This window comes from Neovison vison, chromosome 2 (assembly GCF_020171115.1).
Source record: "Neovison vison isolate M4711 chromosome 2, ASM_NN_V1, whole genome shotgun sequence".
Lineage (NCBI taxonomy): Eukaryota > Metazoa > Chordata > Mammalia > Carnivora > Mustelidae > Neogale > Neogale vison.
This window is the reverse complement of record NC_058092.1, coordinates 114,966,837-114,979,145: the sequence shown is the minus strand read 5'-3', so window position 1 is coordinate 114,979,145 and position 12,309 is coordinate 114,966,837. Positions and strand designations below refer to the sequence as shown.

Here is a 12,309-nt window from a genome sequence, read left to right as displayed (position 1 = left end):
GGTGTGGAGACTGTCAGTCTGGAGTTTCCTAAATTGTCTTATGTTTTTAGAACAAATGCTGGGGTGCCTTGTGATGGGGCTCTTTCCCTCCAAAGCAGGCAAATGAGCTGCCCTCATTTCCATCACAACTGTCTCCTATCTCACCCTATCATATAATCATTGGTACATAGCATCTTAGGCTTCCTTGCTTTCCAAGATACCAGAACCTTTTGATGGTCAGAGTTGAAAGTATTTTCTGGAGGTGAATTTGTTTTTTGATGGACCTGTGGGTAGGAAGAAGCCTGACCACTCCCTACAAACCTACACAGAGCCTGCTCCCCTGACCAATAGGGCAGTGCCCCAGCCCATGTTAGCCCTTCACCTAGTGTCAGAACTCTCCTTTCTCACTGAGTCCCCATTCATTGGTGTTTCTCTCTCTTCCTGAAGGGAGAGCCCCAGACGTCCTCTCTATGAAGATGTACCTTCTGTGTCTGGTTTGCTCCAGCTTGTGGCAGAGATCACAGGGATTATTACCATGGCTTCTCCAGCAGTTTCAGATTATGTGGATGCCCCTTACCCAACATTGAGGGAAGAGAGGGATCTCCCCCCTCTTCTCACAAGATTTCTTAAGCTGGATTCACAGCCTACTCTCTCACACAAGCTGAATTTGAGGGAAAACGAGGTTGGGGCTGGCAGGGGTATGGGGTCATGTCTAGGGGAGCCTGAGGGCTGTGAGCAAACTATATTGAGTGCCAAAAACACTTGGTAGAGCCTCTCTCCATCCTGCAGCTTCCATGAGCAGCCAATGTGCTTTGTAAGCGCCTCTCTTGTTCACACAGGTTCAAGTACCTTTTGCTGTTGCCACTAGAACTACATCTGGATGAACACAAGGCTGCAACTCACTGACCTGCACAGTCCTTAGAGGTTCTTCCCTCAGAAGATGTGGTCCATCCAGGAAATACAGGGAGAAACCTGATAGGAGTGGCCTGGTCTGTACTCCTCTGCTGGCCTGGAGCAGGGCGTGGTTGCTCAGGTTAGAATCTGAGTTATAGAGCACAAGGGGCTGGAGTGGCTAGAGCATACCACCAGACAGGGCCTGGGTGATGTGTGTTCCAGGATATGGGGCAGGGATTCTTGTTGGGGATGACACAGGAGTGGGGTTTGAGAAAGCTCTTCCATCCTCTGTGGTCACTCCCACTACTGATGGACTCACTGCTGGATTCTCCTCCTTATGGTTTTAGATCTCATCTATAGACTCCAGATTCACCCTTTCCCAAGGAAAGCTGCCACTGGATAAAGAGAGCATAGATAGAGGAGACTGCAACATGTCCTCCAAAAATGTGGTTATAGTGTGTTCCAGAAATGGTGTTTATAGGAATCAGATATAAAGAACAGAGATTTATAAAACAGATGTACTTATTACTTTAATGATGTGAGTCAAATAATTGGAAATGGCTCAGTTGTTCAACATATGGTGCTTTGAGTGCTGTCACTGAGAATGTCCAAGGGGACAGAAGTGACCATGGCTATCCACTGTAGGGACATCAGGTAGAACAAGAACCCAGCACTAAAATTGTCCCTGCCACACACCCCGTCTTTGCACACACACATGTGTGCAAGGAAGCACACACTAAATCCAGAGGGAAATGCATGGAAGCTGGACACCATCCATTATAAGATATTATTTCATGGAGGAAGGAATGTGTCTTCATTTATTAATGTTTAAATCATTATTTTAATACATAAATATAGTCTGCCTAAACCTAAACAACTATTTACTTTATTCCCTGACTCTTTTTTTTTTTTTTCAAGTCGGCCCACGGAAGTGCATTTTATTTTATTTTTTTTTCCAATTTATTTATTTTCAGAAAAACAGTATTCATTATTTTTTCACCACACCCAGTGCTCCATGCAAGCCGTGCCCTCTATAATACCCACCACCTGGTACCCCAACCTCCCACCACCCCGCCACTTCAAACCCCTCAGACTGTTTTTCAGAGTCCATAGTCTCTCGTGGTTCACCTCCCCTTCCAATTTACCCAAATTCCCTCCTCCTCTCTAACGCCCATGTCCTCCATGCTATTGGTTATGCTCCACAAAGAAGTGAAACCATATGATAATTGACTCTCTCTGCTTGACTTATTTCACTCAGCATAATCTCTTCCAGCCCCGTCCATGTTGCTACAAAAGTTGGATATTCATCCTTTCTGATGGAGGCATAATACTCCATAGTGTATATAAACCACATCTTCCTTATCCATTCATCCGTTGAAGGGCATATTGGTTCTTTCCATAGTTTGGCGACTGTGGCCATTGCTGCTATAAACATTGGGGTACAGATGGCCCTTCTTTTCACGACATCTGTATCTTTGGGGTAAATACCCAGGAGTGCAATTGCAGGGTTGTAGGGAAGCTCTATTTTTAATTTCTTGAGGAATCTCCACACTGTTCTCCAAAGAGGCTGCACCAACTTGCATTCCCACCAACAGTGTAAGAGGGTTCCCCTTTCTCCACATCCTCTCCAACACATGTTGTTTCCCGTTTTGTTAATTTTGGCCATTCTAACTGGTGTAAGGTGATATCTCAATGTGGTTTTAATTTGAATCTCCCTGAGGGCTAATGATGATGAGCATTTTTTCATGTGTCTGATAGCCATTTGTATGTCTTCATTGGAGAAGTGTCTGTTCATATCTTCTGCCCATTTTTTGATGTGTTTGTCTGTTTCGTGTGGGTTGAGTTTGAGGAGTTCATTATAGATCCTGGATATCAACCTTTTGTCTGTACTGTCATTTGCAAATATCTTCTCCCATTCCGTGGGTTGCCTCTTTGTTTTTTTGAGTGTTTCCTTTGCTGTGCAGAAGCTTTTGATTTTGATGAAGTCCCAGAAGTTTATTTTCGCTTTGGTTTCCTTTGCCTTTGGAGATGTATCTTGAAAGAAGTTGCTGTGGCTGATATCAAAGAGATTACTGCCTATGTTCTCCTCTAAGATTCTGATAGATTCCTGTCTCACGTTGAGGTCTTTTATCCATTTTGAGTTGATCTTTGTGTACGGTGTAAGAGAATGGTCGAGTTTCATTCTTCTACTTATAGCTGTCCAGTTTTCCCAGCACCATTTATTGAAGAGACTGTCTTTTTTCCACTGTATATTTTTTCCTGTTTTGTCGAAGATTAATTGACCATAGAGTTGAGGGTCCATATCTGGGCTCTCTACTCAGTTCCACTGGTCTATGTGTCTGTTTTTATGCCAGTACCATGCTGTCTTGGTGATCACAGCTTTGTAATAAAGCTTGAAATCAGGTAAGGTGATGCCGCCAGCTTTATTTTTGTTTTTCAACATTTCCTTAGCGATTCGGGGTCTCTTCTGATTCCATACAAATTTTAGGATTATTTGCTCCAGCTCTTTGAAGAATGCCGGTGGAATTTTGATTGGAATGGCATTAAAAGTATAGATTGCTCTAGGCAGTATAGACATTTTAACAATGTTTATTCTTCCGATCCAATAGCATGGAAGGGTCTTCCATATTTTTGTGTCTTCTTCAATTTCTTTCATGAGTGTTCTATAGTTCCTCAAGTACAGATCCTTTACCTCTTTAGATAGGTTTATTCCAAGGTATCTTATGGTTCTTGGTGCTATAGTAAATGGAATTGATTCTCTAATTTCCCTTTCTGTATTTTCATTGTTAGTGTATAAGAAAGCCAATGATTTCTGCACATTGACTTTGTACCCTGCCACGTTGCTGAATTGCTGTATGAGTTCTAGTAGTTTGGGGGTGGAGTCTTTTGGGTTTTCCATATAAAGAATGATGCCATCTGCGAAGAGAGAGAGTTTGACTTCTTCATTACCAATTTGGATAACTTTTATTTCTCTCTGTTGTCTGATTGCTGTTGCTAGGACTTCTAATACTTTGTTGAACAATAGTGGTGAAAGTGGGCATCCTTGTCTTGTTCCTGATCTCAATGGGAAGGCTGCAAGCTTATTCCCATTGAGGATGATATTTGCTGTGGGTCTTTCATAGATAGATTTGATGAGGTTCAGGAATGTTCCCTCTATCCCTATACTTTGAAGCGTTTTAATCAGGAACGGATGTTGGATTTTGTCAAATGCTTTTTCTGCATCAATTGAGAGAACCATGTGGTTCTTCTCTCTTCTCATATTAATTTGTTGTATCACATTGATTGATTTGCGAATGTTGAACCATCCTTGTAGCCCAGGGATGAATCCCACCTGATCATGGTGGATAATCTTTTTAATGTGCTGTTGGATCCTGTTGGCTAGGATCTTGTTGAGAATCTTAGCATCCATATTCATCAGTGATATTGGTCTGAAATTCTCCTTTTTGGTAGGGTCCTTGCCTGGTTTGGGGATCAGGGTAATGCTGGCTTCATAGAAAGAGTCTGGAAGTTTTCCTTCTGCTTCAATGTTTTGAAAAAGCTTCAGGAGAATAGGTGTTATTTCTTCTTTGAAGGTTTCTTAGAATTCCCCAGGGAATCTGTCAGGTCCTGGGCTCTTGTTTTTTGGGAGGTTTTTGATCACTGATTCAATCTCGTTATTAAATATCGGTCTATTCAGGTTGTCGATTTCTTCCTGGTTCAATTTTGGTAGTTTATATTTTTCCAGGAATGCATCCATTTCATCTAGGTTGCTAAGCTTATTGGCATATAACTGTTCATAATAACTTCTGATGATTGTTTCTACTTCCTTGGCGTTAGTTGTGATCTCTCCCTTTTCATTCATAATTTTATGAATTTTGGATTTCTGTCTTTTCTTTCAGATTAGTGTAGCCAGTGGCTTATCGATCTTATTGATTCTTTCAAAAAACCAGCTTCTAGTTTCATTGATACGTTCTACTGTGTCTCTGGTTTCTCCCTCATTGATCTCAGCTCTAATCTTGATGATTTCCCTTCTTATGTGTGGAGTTGGTTGATTTGTTGTTGATCCTCCAGTTCTTTAAGGTGTAGAGACAGCTGGTGTGTTCTGGATTTTTCAATTTTTTTGAGCGAGGCTTGGATGGCTATATATTTTCCCCTTAAGGCCGCCTTTGCTGTATCCCATAGGTTTTGGACCGAAGTGTCTTCATTTTCATTGGTTTCCATGAATTGTTTCAGTTCTTCTTTGGTTGATCCAAGCATTCTTAAGCAAGGTGGTCTTTAGCTTCCAGGTGTTTGAGTTCCTTCGGAACTTTTCCTTGTGATTGAGCTCCAGTTTCAAAGCATTGTGATCTGAGAATATGCAGGGAATAATCTCAGTCTTTTGGTATTGGTTGAGTCCTGATTTGTGACCCAGTATGTGGTCTATTCTGGAGAAGGTTCCGTGTGCACTTGAGAAAAATGAGTATTCTTCTGTTTTAGGGTGGAATGTTCTGTATATATCTATGAGGTTCATCTGGTCCAATGTGTCATTCAATGCTCTTGTTTCTTTATTGATTTTCTGCTTCGATGATCTGTCTAATTCTGAAAGAGGCGTGTTATGATCTCCTATGATTAGTGTATTCATATCAATATGACTCTTTATCTTGATTAACAGTTTTCTTAAATAATTGGCTGCTCCCATATTGGGAGCATAGATATTTACAATTGTTAGATCATCTTGGTGGATAGTCCCTTTAAGGATTATGTAGTGTCCTTTTGTATCTCTGACTACAGTCTTTAGTTTGAAGTCTAATTTATCTGATATGAGAATCGCTACCCCAGCCTTCTTTTGAGTCCCATTGGCATGAAAGATGCTTCTCCACCCCTTCACTTTCAGTCTGCGTGTATCTTTAGGTTCAAAATGGGTCTCTTGTAGACAGCATATGGATGGGTCCTGTCGTTTTATCTAATCTGCAACCCTGTGCCGTTTTATGGGTGCATTTAGGCCATTCACATTGAGAGTGATTATTGATAGATACGTTTTTATTGACATCGAGTTACCTTTGAAGTCTTTCTTTCTGTAGACTGTCTCTATATTTCTGTTCAATGTTATTCTTGGGATTTTTCCTCTTTTATAGAACCCCCCTTAATATTTCCTGCAGTATCGGCTTGGTGGTTGCATAGTCTTTTAAGCCTTGCCGGTATTGGAAACTCTTTATCTCTCCATCCATTTTGGATATCAGTCTTGGTGGATAAAGTATTCTTGGCTACATGCTCTTCTCATTTAGTGCCCTGAATATATCTTGCCAGCCTCTTCTGACTTGCCAGGTCTCTGTGGACAGGTCTGACGTTATTCTGATGGGCTTCCCTCTGTAAGTAAGGAGCCTCTTTGCCCTGGCGGCTTTCAAGAGATTATACCTACAATTATACTTTTAATGCCATTCCGATCAAAATTCCACCGGCATTCTTCAAAGAGCTGGAGCAAATAATCCTAAAATTTGTATGGAATCAGAAGAGACCCCGAATCGCTAAGGAAATGTTGAAAAACAAAAATAAAGCTGGCGGCATCACCTTACCTGATTTCAAGCTTTATTACAAAGCTGTGATCACCAAGACAGCATGGTACTGGCATAAAAACAGACACATAGACCAGTGGAACAGAGTAGAGAGTCCTGATATGGACCCTCAACTCTATGGTCAATTAATCTTCGACAAAACAGGAAAAAAATATACAGTGGAAAAAAGACAGTCTCTTCAATAAATGGTGCTGGGAAAACTGGACAGCTATAAGTAGAAGAATGAAACTCGACCATTCTCTTACACCGTACACAAAGATCAACTCAAAATGGATAAAAGACCTCAACGTGAGACAGGAATCTATCAGAATCTTAGAGGAGAACATAGGCAGTAATCTCTTTGATATTAGCCACAGCAACTTCTTTCAAGATACATCTCCAAAGGCAAAGGAAACAAAAGCGAAAATAAACTTCTGGGACTTCATCAAAATCAATTATAATTTCTCAATTTGACTATCAGGTGTCGTGATGTTTTTTTGGATTGTATAATCTTGGGTGGAGACCGTTCAGCCTCTAGTACATGAACGCTGGTTTCATTCGCGAGATTCGGAAAATTTTCATGAAGGACTTGTTCCACGATATCTTCTAGATTTCTTTCTTTCTCCTCCCCTTCAGGAAATCCAATAATTCTGATGTTGGAACGCTTCATGGCATCATTTATTTCCCTGATTCTGCTTTCTTGTGATCTAAGCTGTTTGTTTCAGGTTTCCTCCTGATCCTTTCTCTCTATCTGTTTGTCTTCCAGATCACTAATTCTATCTTCTGTCTCATTTACCCTAGCTTTGAGAGAGTTTAGATTAGATTGGAACTCATTGAGAGCATTGTGGACCTCCTCCCTGGTAGCTCTAAGCTCCGCCCTAACATTGTGAACATCCTGTCTGGGCACTTTCAGTTCGGCCGTAATCATTTCTGTTTGGTCATCCATGGCTTTCTCCAACCTAGCTATTGCCTGGATAATTGTTAGCCTGAATTCTCTTTCCGACATATTGACTATGTTGATAGCCGTTAGCTCTGTTGCAGAAGGTCCATCCTCTGTATTTTTCTTCTATTGGGCATTCCTCCTCCTAGTCATTTTGGTGAGAGAAGACTGAACAGATGTAGCTGGATGTATCAACTCTGGTGCAGTCAAGGTGCACCCTGGAACACTTCCTGATCTCCGTCTCAGAGAGAAGCTTCAGTCTGGGTGCAGAAGCTGAATAAATTCCCCCTTGGACGCTGGCAGTGCAGGTTCCAAGTTGCAGACCCTGGGGGCGCAGGATCTTTTGCTCGTCCCCAAAGCCAAGGCAGTGGCGGCTGTCTGGGAACTCCTGACCGCCAGAGAGGTTCCAAGCAGCGATCTCACACTGAGATTTTGCCGCCCGCCCGGGCTGGGAGTGCCTTGCTTGCGCTCACCTCTTTTCAGAGGTGGCTGTGGGTCGGGCGCGCGTCTGGGGCACTGAGAACAGGGCGCTGGTCTGTAAGCCGCAGGTTGGGCTTTTGCGCTCCTCTGTCCGGGGAAGAGTTTCGCGCACGCACGGCTTAGACTTTGAAACAGTGGCGCAGGTCAAGAAGCGCCCCCAGGCCTTAGTAACCCAGGAGAGCTCGATGGACGTGCGCACATCTCAAGCTTTGTGGTAGGGCTAGCGCGCGTTCTGCAGACCGGCGCAGCTCCCATCCCCTCACAGGAGCCAGAACTTATGCGCTCTGGGGCGTGCTCGCGGCTTAGGGACCTGGAGCCGGTTTCTCCGCCGCACTCTCTCTGCCTCTGCGCTGGGGAGGCCGTCTGGGACCGGGGACTTAAGCCCCTGTCCCTAGTCGCCCCGATTCCCACAATTTCCCCCCGCAATCCTTTGCTCTTTTGGAGTGCTTTCAACCAGTCTCCAAGTTAATGCTGGTCCCCAGACGCAGGGCACTCTCGCTCGTATTGGGGTATTACTTTCCCACCGGTCGCCTCTGGTGGCTCCCTCCCCCTTTTGTTTATCTTCTGATATCAGTCCACCGTTCCCATTCCGCTTTACCTGCTCACTGGCGTCTTCTGCCCCTGTAGAGATCCAGACGTGTATAATTCTGATCTCAGGCTGATTTCATGGGTGATCGGAGTTCTTTGTTAGGTAATCATCTCACTTTGGGGTACCAGCTGAAAATACGCCTCTTCCTAGTACCCCACCATCTTGTCCCCCCTATTTCCTGACTCTTTAGTAAAAAATTGGAAGATTTAAGATGTAATGTTAATATTTTTATAATATGCCCACTAAAGTAGTTTAAACATGGCATATGCAGGAAAATGAAATAATTTAAAGGTGTCTCATGGACCCAGACATCTCCCCGGTTTCTGCCTTTCAAGTTATCCGTATGAAAGGAACCACAATTCCAGGTAATGAGAGTAGTTCATTTTGGGGCTTCCCAAGATCATTGATCTTTCAGAAACATCTGGTGTAATAAAATGCCTTTTTTATTAAAAATTGTAAAAAAAAAGATTTTTTTTATCTTTCCTATGTTCTATAGCCAGACAGAGAAGGCCATAATTTAGGATATCAGGCACAAGAAAATCCCAGATAAAGTAAAGTACCAAAGTCAGAGAGTAAAGAATTGAATTGCCAGGACTGGGAATGATGATGAAGGGAGGTAATGAGGGAATGAGCAGTGAGTGATAAATAGCCCAGATTTCTCTGTGATGGAAATGTTCCTCTAGTAAATGGTTGTGCAGTGCTCTTAAAGTGCTTAATGGTACCTCTATACACCATAGAAAAGGAGCATAGTAAAATTGTATGTAAACTCAAGTTCTACTTTATTTAATGAACAAAATCCATTAAGCGATTATACAAGTGTATACAAAACACAGAAATTACAAAGAGAGCAATGATAGAGGAAGGGATACCATCCTTGGGGTTCCAGCCAGAAAGAGCTGCTTCTTGGGGCCTGAGGGGTTTGTTCCACTGAGACACGTGCTGGCTCAAGCCCTTCTTGACCTCAATAACAGAGGGTAGGCCCTGCTGGACCTCTGTGTCAGGAAAAACAGATGGTGGCTCTTCCATCTCAGAAGTGTGAATTAGAGCCTTGACTACCACCTTCACTGGTCCCAAACAGGGCAGGTATTGTCACCATTCTTGTTAACGTGTGAGCTCCAGCACTAGGGAGAGTTGGGGCCACCATTGTCTCCGAAGATACAGTACTTACCACAGTGGGAGCCGGACCGAGTTCCTGATGTTGTTCAGGCTATTTCTCTGGGCCTGGCGCTGAAGCTCCATGAAGGGAAAATATCATCAGCATGACTGAATTCCCATGTCCATTCTAAATAAAGGAAACTTTCCCCACCACTCAATGTAGCCTGCATCCAAGAACCAATCCCTGTGAAGTCTCCATGACTGAAGACCACTGGGACAGGGATCTGAGACTATTTACTGTTCTCTGCCTGACTGCACTCCACGGAGACTTGCTCAGTGTGGCCCACCCTGTCTCCTCCACAGGCCCACATCAGTCAACACCAGTCCTTCTCACCCAAAGCTTCTGAATCCATGGGCTCAAGGTGCTGGAACTGTGTGAGCAGAAGCTGGGAATGGTGTTCCATGTCTGAGCCTGGCATTCTGAGCCCCATGTATGGCAGTAGCATATTCAGGCTGAGAAATTCTGGGGTCTGTAAAAATGTTCAGAATGTTTTTCTAGCCATGTGTTCAAGATGGACGAACTGACCTCAGGGATACACAGTTAAGAAGAGGAATCAGAAGACAGGGCACCCTCCCAAATGAATATCCCAGGGAAATCTGTGGGAACCTGGGCATAAATCTCCTGTCAGAGACCAGTCCTACTCCTTGTCCACCTGTGATCTGTCAATCATGCCTGAGACAGGTCTGGTTACAGACAACAGGCTGGGAAGAGCCTCAATGCGTGGGAGATCTTGATGAATGGTTAGACCGTTTCTGTCCTACATGGTATATCTGGACACACTCTTTAGTCTATCTCCTTGTGCATTTGACATTTGAATTCAACTGCATGTGCCCAAGGAGGGGTGGTGTCTAGTCTCTTAATTACCCTCAATGCACACAGCACTGCTCTCTAAAGATCCAACAAAGGAGGGAGCAAAAGGACTCTGTTTCTAGCCAGGCCTTCCCAGGATCCTACCAATAATTTAAACATTATCTCTTGTGCCCATGTGCTGCCTCTGTCACTAGGTGCCATGAGTGGGTCTCCTTATACTGTCACTAATCTCCCACAGGGTTTGGAATATCTGGTCCCTATCCTCTCACTAGGTCTCCTGAGCACCCTCTGAGCACCCAGTGACCAGGTTTCAACATACTGTTGAGTGTTCTCGTTTCCACAGTCTCTCTTCTAGGTCCCAGGATTGGGATAGAGACACGTGTGGGAGGTCACGTTGTTGGGGAATGACTCTATTAGGGGCTAAGACTGTCCTCCCTCCTGCTGTTCTCTCCCACGGTACTCACACCTACAGCTCCCCTGAGTCCCTTCCTTTCTCCATAAGAAACCCTCAGACCTTCACCCTTAAGGAGGAATCACAGATGTGTGATGAGGATCAGAGTCCCTCCAACTCACAGTCCCCTTGATGTTCTGGTGGAGAGGGAAGGCCCTCTTGCATCAGCTGAAGATCACTCATGTTTCACTCCTTCTGGGCTATGACGACTTCATCACAGCTGGAGGAAATGCACCCATATCTAGAGGAGGCCAGGGGACATCACATGAAATATCCTGTGGATACTACCTCTTATTGTGAGGTATCACTATCTGAATCCTGACTACTCTGGAGACTTGGGCTACTGTATGCTCTGCACGGGGATCACAGTCAAGTCCTAGAGTAACACCTGCACCTAGTGGGGCTTCCTGAATACCTGCCGAATGAAAAGGCCCCAACCATCCCATCACAGGTATCTGAGTGGGCCTGGGAACACCTCTGAACCCCGGGGATCTCAGCTTTCACCCAGACACAGAGCCCAAATGGAGCCTCGGATCTTTCTTTCAAATGGCAAAACAGCCCAACTCAAAGTCATACGATAGTGAGGGATGAGGCAGAGGCTTCATCATGGCAAGCAGAACAATAATAACTTAGTACAAACACAGGCTCTCTAGCAGATCTTTGCACAGGCCCAGGCACCCTTTCCTTACAAGACTTCATAAGTCCCTAACGTAACTCTGGCCCAGTCAGAGGAGCAAACTGAGGCTCAGGAAGTTTGGGGACATTTACAAGACTTACAGCAAGTGGTGGCCAATTCCAGTTGGGCTGTTAGAGACAGAGTGCTCACCTTCCAAACAGGAAGTCCAGCACCTCCTGGGTGGTGGCAATGGCTTGATATGTGCCCAGGAATATGTAGGCATAGCTGAGGTCTCCTCCTAGGAAATCAGTCACCAGATGTTGTATTTGCTTCTTTAGCAGGTTGGCCCAGTTTGTCCATAGCACACAGGTCTCACTCATTCTCATCAGTGATCCATATTTCACCTCATGTGAAACAGAGGAGATAAGAGTCAGTTCTGTAGCCACAAGGGTGGTTAGGGATTGGAGCACAGATCGAAACCCCAAGATGCGAGTGACTTATGTCAAGAGGTGGGAAAAGAGGTCCCACAGTCATAAAAACAATCAGGTGACTAGGCGGTTCCTTGACTTAAGCCTAGGAGTCATGGTTTTGGATCAGGTCATGATCACAATTTCTTGAGATAGAACTCCCTGTAGGGCTGTGTACTTAGGGAAGAGATGGCTTGAGGATACTGTCTCCTCCTCTACTTCTCCCTACCGTCCCCCTGCCTCTCTCAATTAAGTCAATCAACCAATCAATTAACAAATATTTAAGGAAAAAGAGAAAAAAACCTTTCATGGTAGACATACGAAGAATTGAAGTCCGTGAAGTCTGACATTGATAGTATCTCAGGTCAGATTGTGAACTGAGTATTGATGGCAACCCACTGCATGAACCACATCAAT

The 12,309-nt window shown here is 44.1% G+C and overlaps 1 protein-coding gene across 1 annotated transcript in view; it reads right to left on the bottom strand.

Moving 5' to 3' along the window:
• Positions 1-11,805, bottom strand: part of LOC122899207 (NEDD8-activating enzyme E1 catalytic subunit-like) — a 97,006-nt gene extending 85,201 nt beyond the window's left edge. Inside the window, exon 1 of the mRNA XM_044236802.1 lies at positions 11,636-11,805. Coding sequence (XP_044092737.1) covers positions 11,636-11,805 — 170 coding nt within the window. The remainder of the gene's footprint in view (positions 1-11,635) is intronic.
• Between the last annotated feature and the right edge of the window lie 504 nt (positions 11,806-12,309).